This window comes from Solea solea, chromosome 3, assembly GCF_958295425.1.
Source record: "Solea solea chromosome 3, fSolSol10.1, whole genome shotgun sequence".
NCBI lineage: Eukaryota > Metazoa > Chordata > Actinopteri > Pleuronectiformes > Soleidae > Solea > Solea solea.
In genome coordinates this window covers 34,443,504-34,465,999 of record NC_081136.1, presented here as the reverse complement: position 1 = coordinate 34,465,999, position 22,496 = coordinate 34,443,504, and the positions used below count along the sequence as shown (strand labels likewise).

The 22,496-nt window shown below is 40.9% G+C and overlaps 1 protein-coding gene across 2 annotated transcripts in view; it reads left to right on the top strand.

Moving 5' to 3' along the window:
- The window catches only part of htr2cl1 (5-hydroxytryptamine (serotonin) receptor 2C, G protein-coupled-like 1), a 39,569-nt gene extending 17,371 nt beyond the window's left edge, over positions 1-22,198 (top strand). The window contains exons 2-9 of one of the 2 annotated variants that reach the window (XM_058626355.1): positions 4,303-4,372; positions 8,911-9,007; positions 10,966-11,828; positions 15,524-15,724; positions 16,221-16,384; positions 16,506-16,650; positions 17,571-17,806; positions 18,270-22,198. In XM_058626355.1, coding sequence (XP_058482338.1) covers positions 11,408-11,828; positions 15,524-15,724; positions 16,221-16,384; positions 16,506-16,650; positions 17,571-17,806; positions 18,270-18,827 — 1,725 coding nt within the window. In that variant the 5' untranslated portion in view covers positions 4,303-4,372; positions 8,911-9,007; positions 10,966-11,407 and the 3' untranslated portion in view covers positions 18,828-22,198. Of the gene's footprint in view, positions 1-4,302; positions 4,373-8,906; positions 9,008-10,965; positions 11,829-15,523; positions 15,725-16,220; positions 16,385-16,505; positions 16,651-17,570; positions 17,807-18,269 lie in introns of both variants that reach the window. The other variant, XM_058626354.1, reaches the window with a different exon arrangement.
- Positions 22,199-22,496: the final 298 nt, after the last annotated feature.

Below are 22,496 nucleotides of genomic sequence, written 5' to 3'. Positions count from 1 at the left end.
TCTTCTATCGTCCTCGTCTCCATCTTCTTCTGTCCTCCTCGTCTCCATCTTCTTCTGTCCCCCTCCTCTGCATCTTCTTCTATCTTCCTTGTCTCCATCTTCTTCTGTCCTCCTCGTCTCCATCTTCTTCTGTCCCCCTCCTCTGCATCTTCTTCTGTCCCCCTCCTCTCCATCTTCTTCTGTCCCCCTCCTCTGCATCTTCTTCTATCGTCCTCGTCTCCATCTTCTTCTGTCGTCCTCGTCTCCATCTTCTTCTGTCCTCCTCGTCTCCATCTTCTTTTGTCGTCCTCGTCTCCAGCTGAGACTCTCATTAGATTTGAAGACCCTAATGAAAAACAAACAGGATGGAAAACACCTCCCCTCTCTGTCTTTTTCACTGACTCCTCTGTCCTCCTCCTACACTCGTCTCACCTCTGCAGACGCTCTGTCCTTCTCTGCTTTAACACACTGAAATCCACCATTTGGAAAAGAGGAGGAAAAAGGGATTGAAAACAGCTGCAGTTCTGACAAAATGGCTGCAGACAGTCATTTATGGGAGTGTAGAGGTAACAGCAGAATAAAAATTTCAATCTCACACATTTCTCTTCTATTTTGTTTCCTTTTCTTTTTTCCCTCTCCCTGTTGCATCTCATCATTCCCTTCCTTATTCCCTTCCTTCCTTCCTTCCTTCCTTCCCTCCCTCCTCCCGCATTCCCTCTCTCCTGTCTCTCAGTGGCAGTGAATACTGAATCAGTTGGAGACAGACGGTGCGTGGGGTTTCCCCTGAGGAGGAGTGATAAAAACACACACACACATATGCTCAAGCAAGACAACTCTCTGTCTCTGAGCAGAAGACACACACACACACACACACGCACACACGCACGCACACACACACACATGCATGCTTGGGTGAATTTTGCACTGATAAACTCTGACAGTGTAATTTTCTTTATCGAAATGTGCAGCTTCTTCAAACATGACTTGAAACCAGGAAGAGTCTCACATGAGATAAATGTAAATCACACACACACACACACACACACACACACACACACACAGAGTGCAGCCTGTTTGTCTTTAATCACACGTCTAAAGATTCCAGTGTTTTTCTCTGACCGTCTCTGTCCGAGAGACATTTCATATTGTCTTTAAATATCCGGGAAACAATGAATTGTTTTGTGTCTTAAAAACGTCTTATTTCACAAACCCGCACAGATTACGGCTCGGTCGTCTCCATTTGTGCGAATTGTCTGCTGCAAGTGCAGAAGACATTTTGTGTTTTTTTACGTGAGAGAACGTGGACATCGAGCGCAGTCTTTGAGACGCTCCTCATCACGTCTGTCCTTTCACACAGAGACAAAAGACAAGAGCTCTTCTGCACATAGATTTGTCTTATTGATGTCGTGGGTCAATACATTTATACTGAGCTGGACCTGCAAACAAATGTCTCTCTGTCTTCTTTCTCGCTCTCTCAGTTTACATAAACACCCACATGGACTACGCTTGAATGCTCTGTCTCATTGTCTCTCTGTCTCTGTCTCTCTGTCTCTCCGGTCTTCACTGACTCATTCAGCCACTTCTCACTTTCAATCTGAATTTATTCATATTTGTGCTGTAATTTGAGTCACAAACACCAACTCAGTCACATTCAGGAAACAGACACAGCTGGTTGACATGATGATGTCCGTCATGATGCTGCGTCACAATAACATGTACATTATAAAGGTAAATGGTGCAGGAAAGAGCTGAATATATAATATATGTATATATGTATATATACATGTTTCTTTATGTAAAACAAATCTGTCATTTCTGAAAATGTCAGCAAAAAAAAAGAAATTTAATTCACTATGTTGTGAATAAGATGCAAATATGGTAAACTCCATGTTCACGAGTGAAGGCATCGATACATCAACGTGCACAACGTAACCTTTGTTAGAATCCCTGAAGCAAAGTCTGTACGGTTTCATGTGTAATGTATACTGTAGTCTAACACACACACACACACACACACACACACACGTCAGTTCTGGTCACTTTACGTTTTTCTGGACATGAAAACGATGATAAAAGTTGTTTCTGTGTTTTCATGCGTGATTGTTCATGTGTTCACGTGTCATTTAATCCGTTCATCGGTGGCTCAGGTCGCGTCGTGGACTCTGTGTCGACACATTGAGACTATGGATTATAGATTACTGTAGATCATACTGTGTTTGTGTGACGTTTCTGCTGAGTCAGCAGCTCTCCGCAGATCCTTTAATCATGACTTTGCATTAAAGCACAGTATTGATTTAGCACTGATGATTTAAATGATGAGGAGTGATCACTGCAGCGTGAGCGTGTAATCAGCAGAGAGCTTCTGCAGTGGAATGAAGTGTTTGCACACGGACCTTGTCAGGACCAGTAGTCCTCATGGAGACCAAAACCTGGTGGTGCTAATGAGGCAGAACCTCATAGTAGTGTGTGTGGCCACATTCATCACAAGGTCATGGCTATTATTGACCTTATTTCCGCATATTCCTCAGTCTCTGTGATTAAAACACAGTCCCAGTCATATGCACGTCAGCAAACATGATATTTTGGATGGATTTCTAATCTTACAAATGTCCCTTAAACAAATCTTGGCAACAGCTCTGGAAGTCGCTCCCTCCCTCTGGCTGTTCGCCAGGCACCGACTGTGCTGTCCGTTAAATCAGTGCTGAAGTGACCCAAGGTTTTTGCCACCTGATTGTTTGTTAGTTAGTGTTTTTGTTACGATCCGTCCTTTTTTTTCTACAGTGACCTTGGTTTTGTGACATAAGTCAAAGTTATTGTTGTTGTTATTATTATCTGTGATTTGCTGAAATGTTACAATAACAGTGAACTTTGAGGCTGGGGGTTTCGTCTTTGTCAATGATCCTTCAAGGATGGATGGATGGATCATGGATGGATGGATGGATGGATGGATGGATGGAGGTCAAACTTGTGTTTGGTGGATTGAGAGAACTCGGTCAGGGTGGACGTCAGTGTGGACATCAGCTGGCCAGCTCGTGCTCTGGTTTCCAGGTGTCATGATTTTTTCATTTAAAAATAACCCAAAGTCTCTGAATCCATCTACGTCACAGAGAACGGATTATTTGACATGAAGGACACACATGGTGAGGACAGAACATGGTGAGGACAGAACCTGAGGGCAGAACATGGTGAGGACAGAACATGAGGACAGAACACGAGGACAGAACATGGTGAGGACAGAACCTGAGGACAGAACATGGTGAGAACAGAACACAAGGACAGATCATGAGGACAGAACCTGAGGACAGAACATGGTGAGGACAGAACCTGAGGACAGAACATGGTGAGAACAGAACACAAGGACAGATCATGAGGACAGAACACGAGGACAGATCATGAGGACAGAACATGGTGAGGACAGAACACAGGGACAGAACATGGTGAGGACAGAACATGAGGACAGAACATGGTGAGGACAGAACATGAGGACAGAACAGGGTGAGGACAGAACACAGGGACAGAACATGGTGAGGACAGAACATGGTGAGGACAGAACACAGGGACAGAACATGGTGAGGACAGAACATGAGGACAGAACAGGTCCTCGCTTCTTTCTCTTCCTCTCAGATACAAACACACATGTATCCATTTTGATCTGCTCGTCTGTTCTCAGCTAAAATTAGAGGAAACATGAAAACACAGAAAGTGCCACGCTTTAATTCGGCCCCTGCTTTCAGCTGCCAAGGTCACCTTGAGCAGGAAGTTAATGTGATTGAAATGTTCATTGTGATGGATTATCTTCTGTTTCTCTGCACGTTTGTGTGGTTGTGTCTTGAAATCAAAGGAAGAAAAAACACTGGTATGCTCCTTTAATTCCCTGAAAGTGACAGCACTAACACTCAGGTTATTCATTATGTATATCATGTGACTTCAGCCTGAACTTGGTTTGCTATGATTAAATGATGCCATATATGATAAATGATAGAAAAGGTATTTTTTTCCCCTCAAAGTAAAGAAGTTTTTACATCAAACTAATAAAGTCTCTACGACGGCGTATTAGGGCCAAGTATGAAAAAAAAAAAAAAAACAGACCCAGGGGGGGAAGTCTCAAACTTCAAATCTCATAAATCTGCGACTTTTTCTCGTAGATTTGCCACTTTTAATCTTTAACGCCCGTCAGGGTATGTTTACAGCAAAGACAGAGATGTTATTACTAATCAGAATAATAATGGCATCGGATCTGGATCCTGCAGACCTGGAGTCACAGTCACGTGTGACACTAAATATAAACACACTGTTAATTGACATTCTTTGTTTCCGTTTCAGAGGAAAAAGCACAAGCAACATTTTTGACACGTCACCAGTCTGGAGATTCCACAATCTGCTAACACCAAGGGTGAGTTCACCAGGTCTCACACACACACACAAACACACACACACACAGTTACAGTTGTCTTCCTGCAGCATTTCCTCTCCAAACATCCATCTTTTTTTACCTTCTGTCTCCCCACACACACTCACACACACACACACACACACACACACACACACATGCACCGTCTTTGTTTACTTGTCTTGTTCTCAGTCGTTCCCGTCGACTTTGTCTTCTTCACATTAATTAAGTCACTTGTTTGTTCTTTGTGCTGCTTTGACAAAAAAAAAAAAGAAAAAAGTGCCGACTCATGTGTTGACATTCAGAGCTCAGTGCAAACATCGTTGTTGTTTGCTTACATCGCCACGGACACAAGACGAGACGCTAACTGCATCCTCACCCTCTGCTCTGGAGGATCTTCTCTTTGTCTCTTTGTCTCTTTGTCTCTGTGTGTAAATGTAAGTGAATGTGTGTGTGTGTGTGTGTGTGTGTGAGAGAGAGATTGATTAAAGGATGTAGAAACATAAATGATGCATGATGATCTGAACAGTCTGTTCTCTGGATAATGAAATATAAACCAAACTGCGGAACTATGTAACAAGTTATTGTCACAACTATTTCATTAGATTTTTGAAACTAAGGACGAGGAATGTCCTAGGACAAGAGTGAGCTTCAGACATTTGATCAAATCTCCTGAAGTCTGTTCACTGACGCTGAGATAAGATCTGTTACAGCAGGAAGAATGAAAGAATAAATACATAATATACACGTTTCACTACGGATATACTGTATATAATCTTTTAATCTGTGAAACCCCGAGTGAGTGGTTACACAAGCTGAAATCCAGCTATTTGTGGTTTATGTTAACACACAGAGGTTAGATGGCGTATATGATACATACACGCAGAAGCAGAGAGTGAAGGAGGACGGACGTGACGACGTGTGACCAGTGTAGCGTTGCCATCACATAAAGCAGAGACACTTAAGTACGGTCGTAAAAACCTTGTTTCCTCAGGAATCGATTAGTGCTGATGAGGATCTCCCCGCTGCTTTTACTGTCTTTGGTTTCCTCTCGTCTAACAACTCTGTCCGTCAGTGTCTCCGCTTTAGGACAAACAAGTGCAAGATAATTGAATAACATGAAAAGAAAAGAAAATCTGGGGGAAAAAGAATAATAATGTAGCCGACAAAAAAAAAAAATTAAGATCTGGACTTTTATTTCAACAGAAATCACAATTTTGACGTTTGACGACAGATAATTCCTTCAGGGGGTTTATGTCCATTTCATCTTCTATGTTTAAATTATGGATACACGGATACCAGTGCTGGGTATCACGTCTGATGCAAAAAAACTACTCCAATACTGCTCTGATCATACATGCATTTACAACACTGGATTATTACATGCATGCATTTACAACACTGGATTATTGCATACATACATGCATTTACAACACAGGAATATTACATGCATGCATTTACAACACTGGATTATTACATACATGCATTTACAACACTGGATTATTACATGCATGTATTTACAACACTGGATTATTACATACATGCATTTACAACACTGGATTATTACATACATGCATTTACAACACTGGATTATTACATGCATGTATTTACAACACTGGATTATTACATACATGCATTTACAACACTGGATTATTACATACATACATGCATTTACAACACAGGATTATTACATTTACAACACTGGATTATTACATTTACAGCAATGGATTATTACATGCATGCATTTACAACACTGGATTATTACATACATGCATTTACAACACTGGATTATTACATCCATTACATTTACAACACTGGATTATTACATGCATGCATTTACAACACTGGATTATTACATACATACATGCATTTACAACACTGGATTATTACATCCATTACATTTACAACACTGGATTATTACATTTACAGCAATGGATTATTACATGCATGCATTGACAACACTGGATTATTACATACATGCATTTCCAACACGGGATTATTACATAGATTATAAAGTGTGCTGTTTGATGACATGTTCACTATTAAATAACGTTTGATAATTAAACCTTCACATGATCACGTCCTCCGACATTCATTTACAGTTTTTAGAGACTCTGTCCTTTTACATCAGACTTCCACACACACGCACGCATGCACACGTGCACACACACACACACACACACACAGAAGACTTTTGAGGAGAAGAAAGTGGAACGAGTGGGAGGAGGATGAGTGGAACCATGTGTGTGTGAGTGTAGATGTGGGCAGTTTTTAACTGTACTCTTCATCAGGGGACGTCGGTGGATATTAAACAAAAGAGCACACACACATACAGAGAGAGAATTCCTGACATGTTCTTGACGTGCCTTTGTTATAAAATCTAAAGCTGCAGAAACTCAGGAGGGAAAGTTTATTGTGAGCTTCTTTGTCATTAGTGTCATGTTGAATGTAAGTTAGTGAGGAGCGACTGTGTGACTTTATGAGAGTGGTTTTTATGTGCGAGTGTTGAAGCATATGTGCGGGGTTTATCACGTCTTCCATCTCATTAGTTTTAGCGCTTTTGCTCAAAGACGCGTTAACCTTGACGAGGACACGCGCGGCCACATTTTCATAATTAGTGTTTTATGCTCCACCGTCACATCATTCACACTCGTGTCGAGATCACAGAGGATTCAGACAGTGAATTATGACGAAAAGCTGCTCACGTTTGTCCACCGCGTGGCGACAAAAAAAAACAATAATACGTTTTTTTACATTTACGCATTTACATCACTGGATTATTACACACAGGACATGCATTTACAACACTGGATTATGACATACACGCATTTACAACACTGGATTATTACACACAGAACATGCATTTACAACACTGGATTATTACATACACGCATTTACAACACTGGATTATTACACACAGAACATGCATTTACAACACTGGATTATGACATACACGCATTTACAACACTGGATTATTACACACAGAACATGCATTTACAACACTGGATTATTACATACACGCATTTACAACACTGGATTATTACACACAGAACATGCATTTACAACACTGGATTATTACATACAGGACATGCATTTACAACACTGGATTATTACATACACGCATTTACAACACTGGATTATTACATACATGCTTTTACAACACTGGATTATTACATACACGCATTTACAACACTGGATTATTACACACAGAACATGCATTTACAACACTGGATTATTACATACAGAACATGCATTTACAACACTGGATTATTACATACAGAACATGCATTTACAACACTGGATTATTACATACACGCATTTACAACACTGGATTATTACACAAAGAACATGCATTTACGACACTGGATTATTACATAGAGAACATGCATTTACAACACTGGATTATTACATACACACATTTACAACACTGGATTATTACATACATGCATTTACAACACTGAATGATTACATTTACAACACTGGATTATTACATACACACATTTACAACACTGGATTATTAAATACACACATTTACAACACTGGATTATTACATAAAACATGACACATCAATTATTATATAATTATTATGAAGTATTTTCCAAAACAAACTGTGGGGGGTGGGGTTGGCACACATTTTAATCTGGATTAAGAGGCAGATCAAATTTTAGGTTAGGTAAAAAAACTAACTATTAAGGGTAATTCTTTTATATATATATATATATATATATATATATATATATATATATATATATATATATATGTATATATGTATACTGTATATGTGTGTGTGTGCGCTCACTTTATCATGTCACACTTAAATCCTTGAAGACACACTTTTTACACAAAGTCATCTTGAACGTGAACTTTTTGAGACTGAAGTGGCGTTCACGTATATTTATGTGTATTATGTAAATCCACTTTTTTTTCATCTTTTATTCTGGAGTCACAGACTTTGATGAATAAACTCTTCTCCATGAATGATAAAGTCATTTTTATATAAATTGCAAAGCGTTGCTTTTTCAGAGGAGAATCAGCGAGTTATAACGACTGAACCGTGAAGTGTTTGAGGAATTATAGACTGAATTAACGTCCTAATTCATTTGTATATACACACACTCACTTCATTTGTATATACACACACTCACTTCATTTGTATATGCACACACTCACTTCATTTGTATATGCACACACACACTCACTCACTCCTAATTCATTTGTATATAAAGCCAAAAATGCGGACACAGATTTGCTCAAAATTAAAATTGGCTACAAACATTCTCTTTATTCTTTTTCTGCATCTATATTTGTCGACTCAGACTTTTATCTTATCAAAAAAAATAACTTACAGATCAAAGTTTATTTAACAGGAAGGAAAATTGGAGTCACACACACACACACACACACACACACACACAGATGGGGGCGGGATTACCACTGTATCTTGTCGTTAATGTATGTTTTGAAATCATTCGACACAGACTCAACTTTGACACTTTGACCCGCCCCCCCGGTCTCTCTTTCCCTCGTTTCTCTTCAGACAGATGGACGACGCTGATCCCTCGCTCTGGAGGTGTGGAGAGAGAGAGGGGGAGGAGCGAGAGAACGAGAGCATGAGACCATGGATGAGTCACTGAAAAGGTGAGTAAAGTCTTTCTTTCTTTCTTTACACAGATTATGTGACTGTGTGTCGTTATGAGGATTAAATCAGACGGTGGGGGGGAAAAAAGGAGAAGAAGACAAAAGTTAAATTCCCTTTAATCTCTTTCCTGTCCTCTCTCTCTCTCTCTCTCTCTGTCTATCGCAATCTCTTTATCTCCATGTAACCTTCCACCTCTGTCTCTCCATCCTCCTCCTCCTCTCTCTTCATGCTCTCTCTCTCTGGCTGTGATGTGTTGTGGTATCACACCACTTACGTGGTTCACCTGCAGAGCCTCTTCAGTGTCCGTGGACAACGTTAATGCGCTCACTGAGTGACTGAGTGAAGGTCTGACCTGAACATGTGACACACAAACACACTCACATTTATTATTTTTAGTGAGCTAAAAAAAACACATTATTCATGAATCATTATTCTAATAAAAGTCAGTTTTTTAAGTAGCATCGACACAAATGGATACACATACACAGAGAAACTATAGATTTGGATCGTGTCGTAATAGTTCAGCGACCCCGAACAGAGAAGAAATTCAGAGCAGACATTTTATTATTGTGCTTTTATAAGTGAAATTCTCACACAAACACACACACACACACACAGTTGTGTTTTATTGTTAAACCTTCACCGGCACATCAACGTACGCTCTGAAATATCAGAGGTTTTTATCTTGTTGCTGCTTCTTAAGATGTCCTACACACACCCACACACACACACACACGCAAACACACACACACACACACACAGTGATTCTTCCAACTCTCCTTGAAGACATTTATGAGGTGTTAAATCACTAAGCTGTCTGAGTGGTAAGGTTAAATGGAGAGGACAAGCTGAATTTGTCCTCGGCCAATGCAGGTACACACACACACAGCACGCACACACACAGCACACACACACACAGCACGCACACACACAGCACACAAGGATGGATGCACGCAGCACACACAGAACACACGCACGCACTGATGGATGCATGCAGCACGCACACACGCACGCAGTACACACGCAGCACACACGGACAGATGCATGCAGCATGCACACACGCATGCAGCACACATGGACGCACGCACACGCATGCACGCACACACACAACACACACACGCACACACACACAGCAAGCACGCACGCACACACACACACAGCAAGCACACACGCGCACGCACACACACACAGCAAGCACACACACAGCACACACACGCACGCACACACATCAAGCACACACACACACAGCAAGCACCCACACACACGCACTCACACACAGCAAGCACACACACAGCACACACACGCACGCACACACATGCACACACACACACACACAGCAAGCACCCACACACACACACTCACACACACACACACAGCAAGCACGCACACGCACGCACGCACACCCACACACACAGCAAGCACGCACACACGCTCGCACACACACACACAGCAAGCACACACACGCATGCACACACACAGACAGCAAGCACACACACGCACGCACACACACAGACACCAAGCACACACACGCACGCACACACACAGACACCAAGCACACACACGCACGCACACACACACACACACACACAGCAAGCACACACGCAGCACACACGGACAGATGCACACACGCACACATTTAAACAGACCAAACAAAGTCTTTTCAATTCCAATCTTAGTCCTAAACCACATTAGGACCAGGTTTTGCTATCTTCATGACAGAAAAAAGCTCCTAAAGAGGTAACAAATCCAAGACGACACACACCAGTGTGTAAATGACGATAGCTTATGACAGCGATGGTGATTCTCTGAACATTTATTGGACATGAATTAATCTGGAATAATAATGAGGCTGGAAAGATCAAAGTCAGATTATACACAGGACACAAAGGGGAGGGTGATGAAAGTGTGATTTATTTATTTTTTTTAACCAGTAGTAATTATCTGATCTCTTCCACAGAACAAAGTGATCGTCAACTCTGACCCCGACGAGGAGAAAAATCCCTTTTCAAACACGTCGGATACAACAAACGTCACCTGGGAAATTCCAGGACAAATTCAGATACTGACTCTAAATTGGAGCCGATGGATTCCGTGGGCGCCCGTGGTGGATATGGAGGAGTTGATGTTCAGCTCTTTATCTGGGACGCTTAGCACCTTTGGAACCAGACGTCAACAAACACCACGGGATGTTTCGTCTCATCGGGAACCTGAAGAACTTGTGTGTCCAATTAACTGACGACTGGCAAGAAATGGTACTTTAGTAGAATTCAACTGCAGGTCATTTGTTCCCTGTTTGTTGTCCTTCCCTTTTCTAACACTTAAACCATCGCTGGTGCAAGTAAAACCGGAGGATTCAGCTCTTCTTCAACCTGCGATAGGATAAGAGTGTGGTTTTTGGGATGAGAGGGCCAGTGAGATCCCTTCTGGGCGGGTTCAGCTCCACCACCACCACCTCCTCCTCGCTGGAGGCTGGCGGCCAGATGTCTTGGCCAAGCAACAGCCCCCTGGACCTCAACCAAACCCTGCCGTGGGGGAGCGTCGGAGGCGGTGGAGCGGCGGCGGCGGTCATGAGCGCAGGTGTGGAGAACTTCACCCAAGAGTCTGTCATCAGAGAAGTGATCAAAGAGAAAAACTGGCCGGCGCTGCTCATCCTCATCATCATTGCGCTGACGATCGGCGGCAACATCCTGGTCATCCTGGCGGTGTCGCTGGAAAAAAAACTCCAAAATGCCACTAACTTCTTCCTGAGGTCGCTGGCCGTGGCGGACATGCTCGTCGGCATCCTGGTGATGCCGATCTCCCTGATCAACATCCTCTACGGTGAGTCGCGCCGACACAGAACGTCGCAGAGCGCTCGATAGTGTCGTGTTCGTATTTTGAGATATGAGAGGAAACTTCTAGATAGTGAAAAGGTTTATTGTCGAAGTGAAGAACACAGCGAAGAGATGTCAGCGAATCAGAGTAAGCCACGCCCAGTTTGGAGTTATTGTTTCAGATAAGACGCCCACGTGTCTCCGGTGACCAAGACGGACAAAACAAGTCGACTGTAACCGGGGCCTAAACTTAACAGGAAGTCGATGGAATGTAAAGTACAAATACATCAAGTCGAATTTTCACACATCTGTACTTTACTTTGTTATTTATATTTCTGGCAACTTTTACTTTTACTCCGCTACATTTCCCTTAAGCCTCTCGTTTACTCGTTACTACAGAATAAGAGTTGAGTTGGTGACGTAATGCACGTTTGTTGTCGCTAGTTGTTTTTAGCCGCTCAGCTCTTAAACTTCTACCATTTTCTGGTAAGATACTTTTGCTCAAGTATTGCTTTCAAGTACTTTATACAAGACTGCTATCATGACGACTTTTTCCTGGTTTAATGGTTATCATCAACCACACACTGTTTAAAAACGGACCCTTTAACTTCATGTGTTTTACCACTAAGTTGTCTTGTGTGGACATATAGAGTTTGTCAGGTTAGTTTTTATCGAGTGATGACAGTCACCGTTTGTTCTCATGTTACATAACGATGCTGCGCAGCGTCTTATCTGCTAATTGAAACAGACGTTTTCCCTTTAATCCTCAGCCAATATTTAAAGAATGCTCACTGCAAATATCTTCGGATCTTGAACGTCCACCCACTCCCCGGTCGCTGCCAGCTCATGGTGACATGCGCCATCCTTTCTTTTGCTTTCACGTTTATTACTGGGAAGAATTGTTGCTTCCCCGGGACGTTTGCGCTCTCATATTTCGTGACTGCCTCGAAAACCGGCGGATGCCAACTTTATAATTGCAGTATCACACCATTTATCAGCTGCTGTTGTTGCTTTTACGATATCATGCCAGGAATCTGCACGGACGCCCACGTTAGCTTAATAGGATGGTGGGTTGTTACATTGCGGGCTTCATGTTGAGTTAATTTTCAATGTTGTGTTAACACATTTAAATAAATAAGAGGTTGTGTTCCTCTTACACTTCTGCCAAGTCTCTGCATCCAAAGGAAATCTACATTTCCTACAGTCATTGTCGGCATGAGAATAGTGAACTCAGTTAATACGATTTTCTGCAGTTATACATGATCTGTAGAGTTATAGATGATCTGCACAGAGTTATATAATCTGTAGAGTTATAGATGATCTGTAGAGTTATATATGATCTGTAGAGTTATAGATGATCTGTAGAGTTATAGATGATCTGTAGAGTTATATATGATCTGTAGAGTTATAGATGATCTGTAGAGTTATATATGATCCGTAGTTATGGATGATCTGTAGAGTTATATATGATCTGTAGAGAGTTATAGATGATCTGCAGAGTTATAGATGATCTGTAGAGTTATAGATGATCTGTAGAATTAGATATGATCTGCAGAGTTATATATGATCTGTAGAGAGTTATAGATGATCTGCAGAGTTATAGATGATCTGCAGAGTTATATATGATCTGTAGAGAGTTATAGATGATCTGCAGAGTTATATAATCTGTAGAGTTATAGATGATCTGTAGAGTTATATATGATCTGTAGAGTTATAGATGATCTGTAGAGTTATAGATGATCTGTAGAGTTATATATGATCTGTAGAGTTATAGATGATCTGTAGAGTTATATATGATCCGTAGTTATGGATGATCTGTAGAGTTATATATGATCTGTAGAGAGTTATAGATGATCTGTAGAGTTATAGATGATCTGTAGAGTTATATATGATCCGTAGTTATGGATGATCTGTAGAGTTATATATGATCTGTAGAGAGTTATAGATGATCTGCAGAGTTATAGATGATCTGTAGAGTTATAGATGATCTGTAGAATTAGATATGATCTGCAGAGTTATAGATGATCTGTAGAGTTATAGATGATCTGTAGAATTAGATATGATCTGCAGAGTTATAGATGATCTGTAGAGTTATATATGATCTGTAGAATTAGATATGATCTGCAGAGTTATAGATGATCTGTAGAGTTATAGATGATCCGTAGTTATGGATGATCTGTAGAGTTATATATGATCTGTAGAGTTATATATGATCTGTAGAGTTAGATATGATCTGTAGAGTTATAGATGATCCGTAGATTTATGGATGATCTGTAGAGTTATAGATGATCTGTAGAGTTATAGATGATCTGCAGAGTTATAGATGATCTGTAGAGTTATATATGATCTGTAGAGTTATAGATGATCTGTAGAGTTATATATGATCTGTAGAGTTATAGATGGTCTGTAGAGTAGAGTTATATATGATCTGTAGAGTTATAGATGATCTGTAGAGTTATATATGATCTGTAGAGTGTTATAGATGATCTGTAGAGTTATAGATGATCTGTAGAGTTATATATGATCTGTAGAGAGTTATAGATGATCTGTAGAGTTATGGATGATCTGTAGAGTTATATATGATCTGTAGAGTTGTATATGATATGTAGAGTTATAGATGATCTGTAGAGTTATATATGATCTGCAGAGTTATAGATGATCTGTAGAGTTATAGATGATCTGTAGAGTTATAGATGATCTGTAGAGTTATAGATGATCTGCAGAGTTATAGATGATCTGCAGAGTTATAGATGATCTGCAGAGTTATAGATGATCTGTAGAGTTATAGATGATCTGCAGAGTTATAGATGATCTGTAGGGTTATAGATGATCTGTAGAGTTATAGATGATCTGCAGAGTTATAGATGATCTGTAGAGTTATAGATGATCTGCAGAGTTATAGATGATCTGTAGAGTTATAGATGATCTGCAGAGTTATAGATGATCTGTAGAGTTATAGATGATCCGTAGATTTATGGATGATCTGTAGAGTTATAGATGATCTGTAGAGTTATAGATGATCTGCAGAGTTATAGATGATCTGTAGAGTTATAGATGATCTGCAGAGTTATAGATGATCTGTAGAGTTATAGATGATCCGTAGATTTATGGATGATCTGTAGAGTTATAGATGATCTGTAGAGTTATAGATGATCTGTAGAGTTATAGATGATCTGTAGAGAGATAAACAGGCTCCTTCACTCTGTCCATCTATTAGTTGAAGCTCGTGCTGCTGATTGTCCACTGCGGTAATCAATGTTTCATGTTGCTGTATGAATGGGTGAATGTAGGATTAGGGCAAAGTCATTGAGAATATTGGAAACATTAATGAGTTCCACATCAACATGAACAATATTCAGCCTCCATCACTGATGGTGAAAGTCATTTGTTGATCCACGACGTCCTTGTTTGAGTGTTATTTATCCAGCAAACACGGACACATCACATCGCCGCCATGTCCTAATCTACAGGAACACAAACTAATCCCGTACTCGTGTCGTGTTGCCGGTGCTCAAACTGGAGATTTCACATTTATGGACGCGTCGTTTCTTCCCTTCCTTTTTATTCGAGGGAATTTATTCCCTTTGCCTTGAGCTTTGATGTAAAAGAGTGGATTAAAGTTCAGTCAAATGTCTGTACGGCTGTATTTAAATCTGTAAACCCCCCCCCCCCCCCCCCCCCCCTCTCTCTGTGTCCATGCAGATTACGCCTGGCCTCTGCCCAGTTGTCTGTGTCCGATCTGGATCTACCTGGATGTCCTGTTCTCCACCGCCTCCATCATGCACCTGTGCGCCATCTCCCTGGACCGATACGTTGCCATACGCAACCCCATCGAGCACAGCCGCTTCAACTCCAGAACCAAAGCCATGATGAAGATCGCCGCCGTTTGGACCATATCTATAGGTGAGAGCGCAGGATGTAGAACAGAACCCTGAAGTGTTCTTTACTGAGTTCACTCCCGACTGTTGAAAGTTGGCAATGTCTACTCTACATCATTCATTCATTCATTCATTCATTCACAGATTCTCAAACATTCAGGTGGAATTCATCTGCCTTTGATCTCTCTCTCTCTTCCTGTGTGTGTGTGTGTGTGTGTGTGTGTTGTTGATCATTAGGGAGCTTCCACCGGTCCAGATTTAGCTTGTAATGGCGGCTCGGTCAGCAGCTGTGCAGGAGAAAATTACCAGCTTTGATCTTAAGTCAATTACACCGTCGCAGACTTTTGTGTCTTTAATACTAGTTAACTTGTGTGAGTTATACTAGTTATGTTTACTTGTGTGACTAATACTAGTTATGTTTACTTGTGTGAGTTATATTGGTTTACTTGTGTGAGTTATACTAGTTATGTGTATAGACATTAATGGTATAAGATTGTCCCGTCCTCTCTCATTGACTCCAGGTGTCTCCATGCCAATCCCTGTCATCGGCCTCCACAATGAGGACAAGGTCTTCGTCAACGGCAGCTGTGTCCTCAATGAGGAACGCTTTATGCTGATTGGCTCCTTTGTGGCCTTCTTCATCCCACTGGTCATAATGGTGGTGACGTACTGCCTCACCATACAGGTGCACTTATCTTCTTACTTACCACTCAAAAACTCAAAAACTCATCTCCATCTTCTTCTTCTTCTTCTTCTTCTTCTTCTTCTTCATCATCATCCTTAACTCTGCTGTGTGTTTTGTGCAGGTGCTCCAGAGGCAGGCCACTGTCTTCCTGTATGAGGCAAAGTCTTCCTCCCAGCAGCCTTTGCACACACCAGTAATGACAAACACGTTGCAGCCTCCATCCAGCACCTTCCACCTTCCTCAGATCAACACACCAGACTCACAAGGTAAACACACACACTCTGACTTTGAATTCACAGCCAATCATCTTCAATACTAGTTTACTTGTGTCTTTGATACTAGTTGTGAGTTATACTAATTATGTTTACTTGTGTGAGTTATACTAGTTTACTTGTGTGAGTTATACTAGTTATGTTTACTTGTGTGAGTTATACTAGTTTACTTGTGTGAGTTATACTAGTTATGTTTACTTGTGTGAGTTATACTAGTTATGTTTACTTGTGTGAGTTATACTAGTTTACTTGTGTGAGTTATTGTAGTTATGTTTACTTGTGTGAGTTATACTAGTTATGTTTACTTGTGTGAGTTATACTAGTTATGTTTACTTGTGTGAGTTATACTAGTTATGTTTACTTGTGTGAGTTATACTAGTTTACTTGTGTGAGTTATACTAGTTATGTTTACTTATGTCTTTAATACTAGTTTACATGTGTGGGTATACTAGTTATGTTTACTTGTGTATTTAATACTAGTTTACTTGTGTGAATTATACTAGTTATGTTTGTTTTATTTATACTAATTTACTTGTGTCATTTATGCTAGTTATGTTTACTTGTGTCATTTATACTAGTTTACTTGTGTGAGTTATTCTAGTTATGTTTACTTATGTCTTTAATACTAGTTTACATGTGTGGTTATACTAGTTTACTTGTGTGCGTTATAGTAGTTATGTTTACTTGTGTGAGTTATACTAGTTATGTTTGTTTTATTTATACTAGTTTACTTTGTGAGTAATACTTGTTATGTTTACTTGTGTCAGTTATACTAGTTTACTTGTGTCAGTTATACTAGTTTACTTGTATGAGTTATACTAGTTTACTTGTGTGAGTAATGGCCTTTTTTCAAACCCCGTAATAGTCAGTTGTAGTAATATTGGTGGTGAACACCACTCTTGCTCCTCCTACAGAGTTGAAGCCTCCGCCCCCTCAGAGCAGACGAAACACCCTGAGCTGTCTGAAAGGGGTGGAGCCGAGCATGTTGCTCAGCGCCTCCACGTCAGACAGCATAAGCATCATTCCCAGCTCTGAGGCGGCGTCTCAGCTCAGCTCACCAGCCACGGGGCCGGGGCGAAGTGACACGGCGGGTTGCCACGGGCGACGGGGGATGATGCAGGCCATAAAGAACGAGAGGCGAGCGTCCAAGGTGAGACGGGGCAGAGTGGATGAGGTTTACATGAAGAACTGAGTCTGCAGTGGTTTTACTCGTCATGTTGTTTGAGCTTAAATCAGGGTATGAGCTTAAATCAGGGTATGATCGTAAATCAGGGTATGATCTTAAATCAGGGTATGAGCTTAAATCAGGGTATGATAGTAAATCAGGGTATGAGCTTAAATCAGGGTATGAGCTTAAATCAGGGTATGATAGTAATTCAGGGTATGATAGTAAATCAGGGTATGAGCTTAAATCAGGGTATGATCGTAAATCAGGGTATGATAGTAAATCAGGGTATGATAGTAAATCAGGGTATGAGCTTAAATCAGGGTATGAGCTTAAATCAGGGTATGATAGTAAATCAGGGTATGATCGTAAATCAGGGTATGATCGTAAATCAGGGTATGAGTTTAAATCAGGAGCTTGAATCACTTGTTTTGTCTTGTGCTCTCAGGTTCTGGGAATCGTCTTCTTCCTCTTCCTCATCATGTGGTGCCCGTTCTTCATCACAAACGTCACGTTCGTGCTGTGCAGAGGCTCCTGCAACGAGTCGCTGCTCAACGACCTGCTCAATGTCTTCGTGTGGGTGGGTTACATCTCGTCCGGGGTCAACCCTCTGGTCTACACCCTCTTCAATAAGACTTACCGGAGAGCGTTCTCCAGCTACATCAGGTGCCAGTACCAGACGGGGACAAAAGCTGCCGGGCAGAGCTGCAAAACGCTCCTCGTCCCGCAGCCGTGTCCGTCGCACGCCGTGACCCCGCTGCTGATGGGAGGTCACGGGAAAGCGGCCGTGGACCGCAACAGTAACTGTCGCAATGGCAGCAGGGGGGACAACGGGAGACTGACAGTAGACCCGGAGGACACGACGGACGACGGCACGCAGATCGGGACGGTGTCGCAGAGCCTCTCTGAATCCCACGTCGGCGCGCTGTCGGAGGCGGAGCCAGAGACGGAGGTGGAGCAGGAGCTGTCGCACATCGGCTCCAGAGAGCACACGAGCAGCGTGTGACGGGGGCCGAGAGGAGGAAGCTGTGAGTGACGTAAACCTGCAGGAGACGGAGTTGTTGTGAAAGGACAAGTTTCACTGGACGAGCAGCATTTACACCGTTAAGCAGAGAAATCAATGAAAAGGGGCTTTTTTTTCCCCCCCTGGTTACAAATGGATGAATTCTGCATGTCACGAGTCCTCAGCTGAGATTCACTGAACCCTCTGTGTTATAACCTGGTGATGGAGTCAAGTGGGTCCAACCACACAGATCCCCACGGTCCAAGAGTCAAAATGCAGTCTGAGCTCTTTGTGTGGATTCTCTTATTTTGTGCCGCTCAGGCGTGAACAGCTGGAATGAACCATTTCACAGGGGAGGGGAGGAAATCCTTCCCCGGGTCTGCTGAGGAAAAACCCAAGATCAAGGAATGTGCCAAGATCAGTGGCCTCTGATAGACGCACAGTGCCATCTAGTGGTCACACGAGTGAAGAACATAGCACAGACACCAACAAAAAGCTCCTGCTTCCTTTTTCTTTCTTCTTTTTTTACTTAAAGTTAAGTTTTAAATCAAAATAAAATCTCACATTTTTATAGGAAAGAAAAAAGGAAATGAAACTATCTGGGCTTCATTATCATCGCCGACTTATTTTTAACCGTTAAACGATGATAATTATTTCGCTTTCATGAAACAATCAAACAAATCACCAGACTCAGACTTCAAATTAGACACATTTAAAGCAACACAATGTCGGACTTCTGCCTTCTAATGATGTCGAAACGGCTCCTGGGACGAATTTGTGCGATGAGCCTATTGTAATCCCTCAGATTATTATTCTATCCGTGGCTTTGCGGTCATTAATGACCAGTAACCATGGCCTCAACTCAACAGGAAGTTGCAACCCTCTGCGTCTGGGCAAGTTTTGACCATTCGCCACAAAACAGGAAGTGCCCTATGACTTTTGGCGTGCGTTGAGTTCCACCGAATTTCCTGAAACTTGTTGCGAAGATGTTATCGACCAAGACCGACAAAAAAGTCAACCAGAAGTAACCATGGCCTCAACTTAACAGGAAGTCGGCCATTTGGAATCCTGGCGTCCATGTTGGCGATTTGAGCTCGACACGTCAAAGCTGAAACGTTGTCGAGAGGTTTTGTGGATTCAAAAGTGACGTCAGGGAGCTGCTGCGCGGGGAGGCGAGGAGTCCTAGTTATTTACTGTTTAGACAAGGTTTCCACAGTGATTAATAAGTTACATAGTCCAGTTTTTTAAGGTTATTTTGTTTCTGACATCTTGTCTCGTTACCGTGGCAATACTGTTTCCTGACTGTAGGGGGACGCTGACACCTAATCCTACATTGTGTTGCTTTAAATCACCACAAATAAAAAATATGCATAAAAGACGCAGATTGTTTGTCTTTATACGAACACGCAGCTCGAGTCGCATGTGTAATCAAACATCTTGACGTTGATACAGTAACAGACAGAAGCTTCATTCATATTAATATTTCATAACAATGTAATCGACATAGACCAGATCAGTTTTTTATTACATTCGAGGATTTTCCACAAAAAAAACGCATCCCAAAGACAAAATCTCCCGTCTCCGTGAATCCATAAAGAAATGTTTTCTATGCATTGAACACTGAGGGACCGTCTGCAAATGAAAAGAACACAAACAACAAAACTCCATGGAAATTGCAATATGTTTTTTTTATATTTATATATATATATATATAAATATATAAATGATGGAGTCTGAAAACCTGAGTATTAAGTTGTTATTCTTTATTTATTTTTATTTCATTTTTAACAGAGGTGCATTAAAGAGTCTTCCCAGCTTTTTTTTTTTTTTTTATCAAAGTAAATAAATATAATCTCTGTAGCCAAAATACAAAACACCTGAATGTATTTTAAACTTTTTACCCGTGACCACTTGCGTCAAGGTCAGAGGTCAGACGCCTGAGTTCTGCTTACACACACATGTGGAGACACTTTTGTATAACTGACGTACTCATGAATATGCATGTTTGAAGTTTTTGTTCTGAAATAAACCCGAGGTTTGAAGAGGAGAAAAAAAAACACACACGAAGCAATCGACGAAAACAATAGCAACATAAAAATGCAGGAGCCACAGACAGACCATAATAGTAACGAATAATAACTCTATGTTTCTTGCTGTCTGACATTGGTTCAGTCATGTTTTTTTAATCATGTCTGGGAAAACTCGACTGAACGCGTCGATCCTTTGTTTTTCCGCTTCATCATCATTGTTTCTAATTTTACGGGACTTTTTTTATTTTTGACGACGCGACGGAGACGTTAAAAAAAACCACACAAGCGCGTGAAGACGAATAAAGTCGATGATTAAAGCTTTAAATCAGGATATAAAGTTGGGGGGAAAACAGTTTCTTCTAAAGAGACGAAAACCAAAGACGCCGTAAAACTGGAATTAGATTTGTGTCAATATTATCAAACAATAAACAACTTAAAATATTGATTTAATCATTCAAAAATATTGTATTTTATTGTTTGAAAATGCACTTGTTCTTTGCCCTCCCTGACTTGTTCTTTACACTCCCTTATTTGTTCTTTACACTCCCTGACTTGTTCTTTACGCTCCCTAATTTGCTCTTTACGCTCCTTCACTTGTTCTTTACGCTCCCTAATTTGCTCTTTACGCTCCTTCACTTGTTCTTTACGATCCCTAATTTGCTCTTTACGCTCCTTCACTTGTTCTTTACACTCCTTCACTTGTTCTTTACGCTCCCTAATTTGTTCTTTACACTTCCTCATTTGTTTTTTACGCTCCCTTGCGTGTGAGTTCCAGACAAACAGCGACTCCAAGACGGTGACGTCCATTATGCTCAGTCACTCCAAAACTCAGTAGCCAATCAGCAGGCAGCTTCATAAGACCCGCCTACAAACAAAAAAAACATGGTGTATTTTATTTTATTTGCTTCTTAAAAAGTGTTGACACAAATCTAATTCCACCCGAAACTAAGTACGATTGTTTGATGAAACAAAATTCATCCATGACTATAATATATACAGTATATATTTTTCACGTAAAGAAACAAAGTTCTCTTCACGTCATCGTTGTCTTATTTCTCCAGGAGAAACAGGTTTGAACTCCATCTTTAAACCAGCAAACACGTGTCGATGCCTGTTTGTTTCTTGGCTCTTGTGGATTAATGAACTTTTTACGTGTTGAACCCTCTTCTGTTCTGCAGTGGCTGTTTGTTTGTTTTCAAATACCATCTTAATTGTGAATGTTTGTCTCTAAAATAGTAATAATAGAGTGTATGATAGATTATGCCCTCTTCCACACAATGTATATTTTCTTTTCTTTTTTTCTCTGTGTGATGCTGCTATGTATTTATTAAAATATTACTCTAATTTGCAGACAAATGACTTATTTGTATAAAAACCATCATTTTCTCCAGGTTGTTCTGGATCTTCTGAAGACACATGGAGCAGTCATAATAAATGAATTCATGGCTGTATTTAAACTGAACATTTAAATAAAATATGTTTATTTTAATCAGGTGATCATTTGCAAAGTTCCCCATGTGCGACAATCTTATTTCATCCAGCTCATTCAACAGGACCTGGTGACATCAGCACCATGGACAGCGACAGTCATAGAGCAGCAGGTGAGAAGCGTGAAGCAGCAGCGACACCATGTGGTGTAACT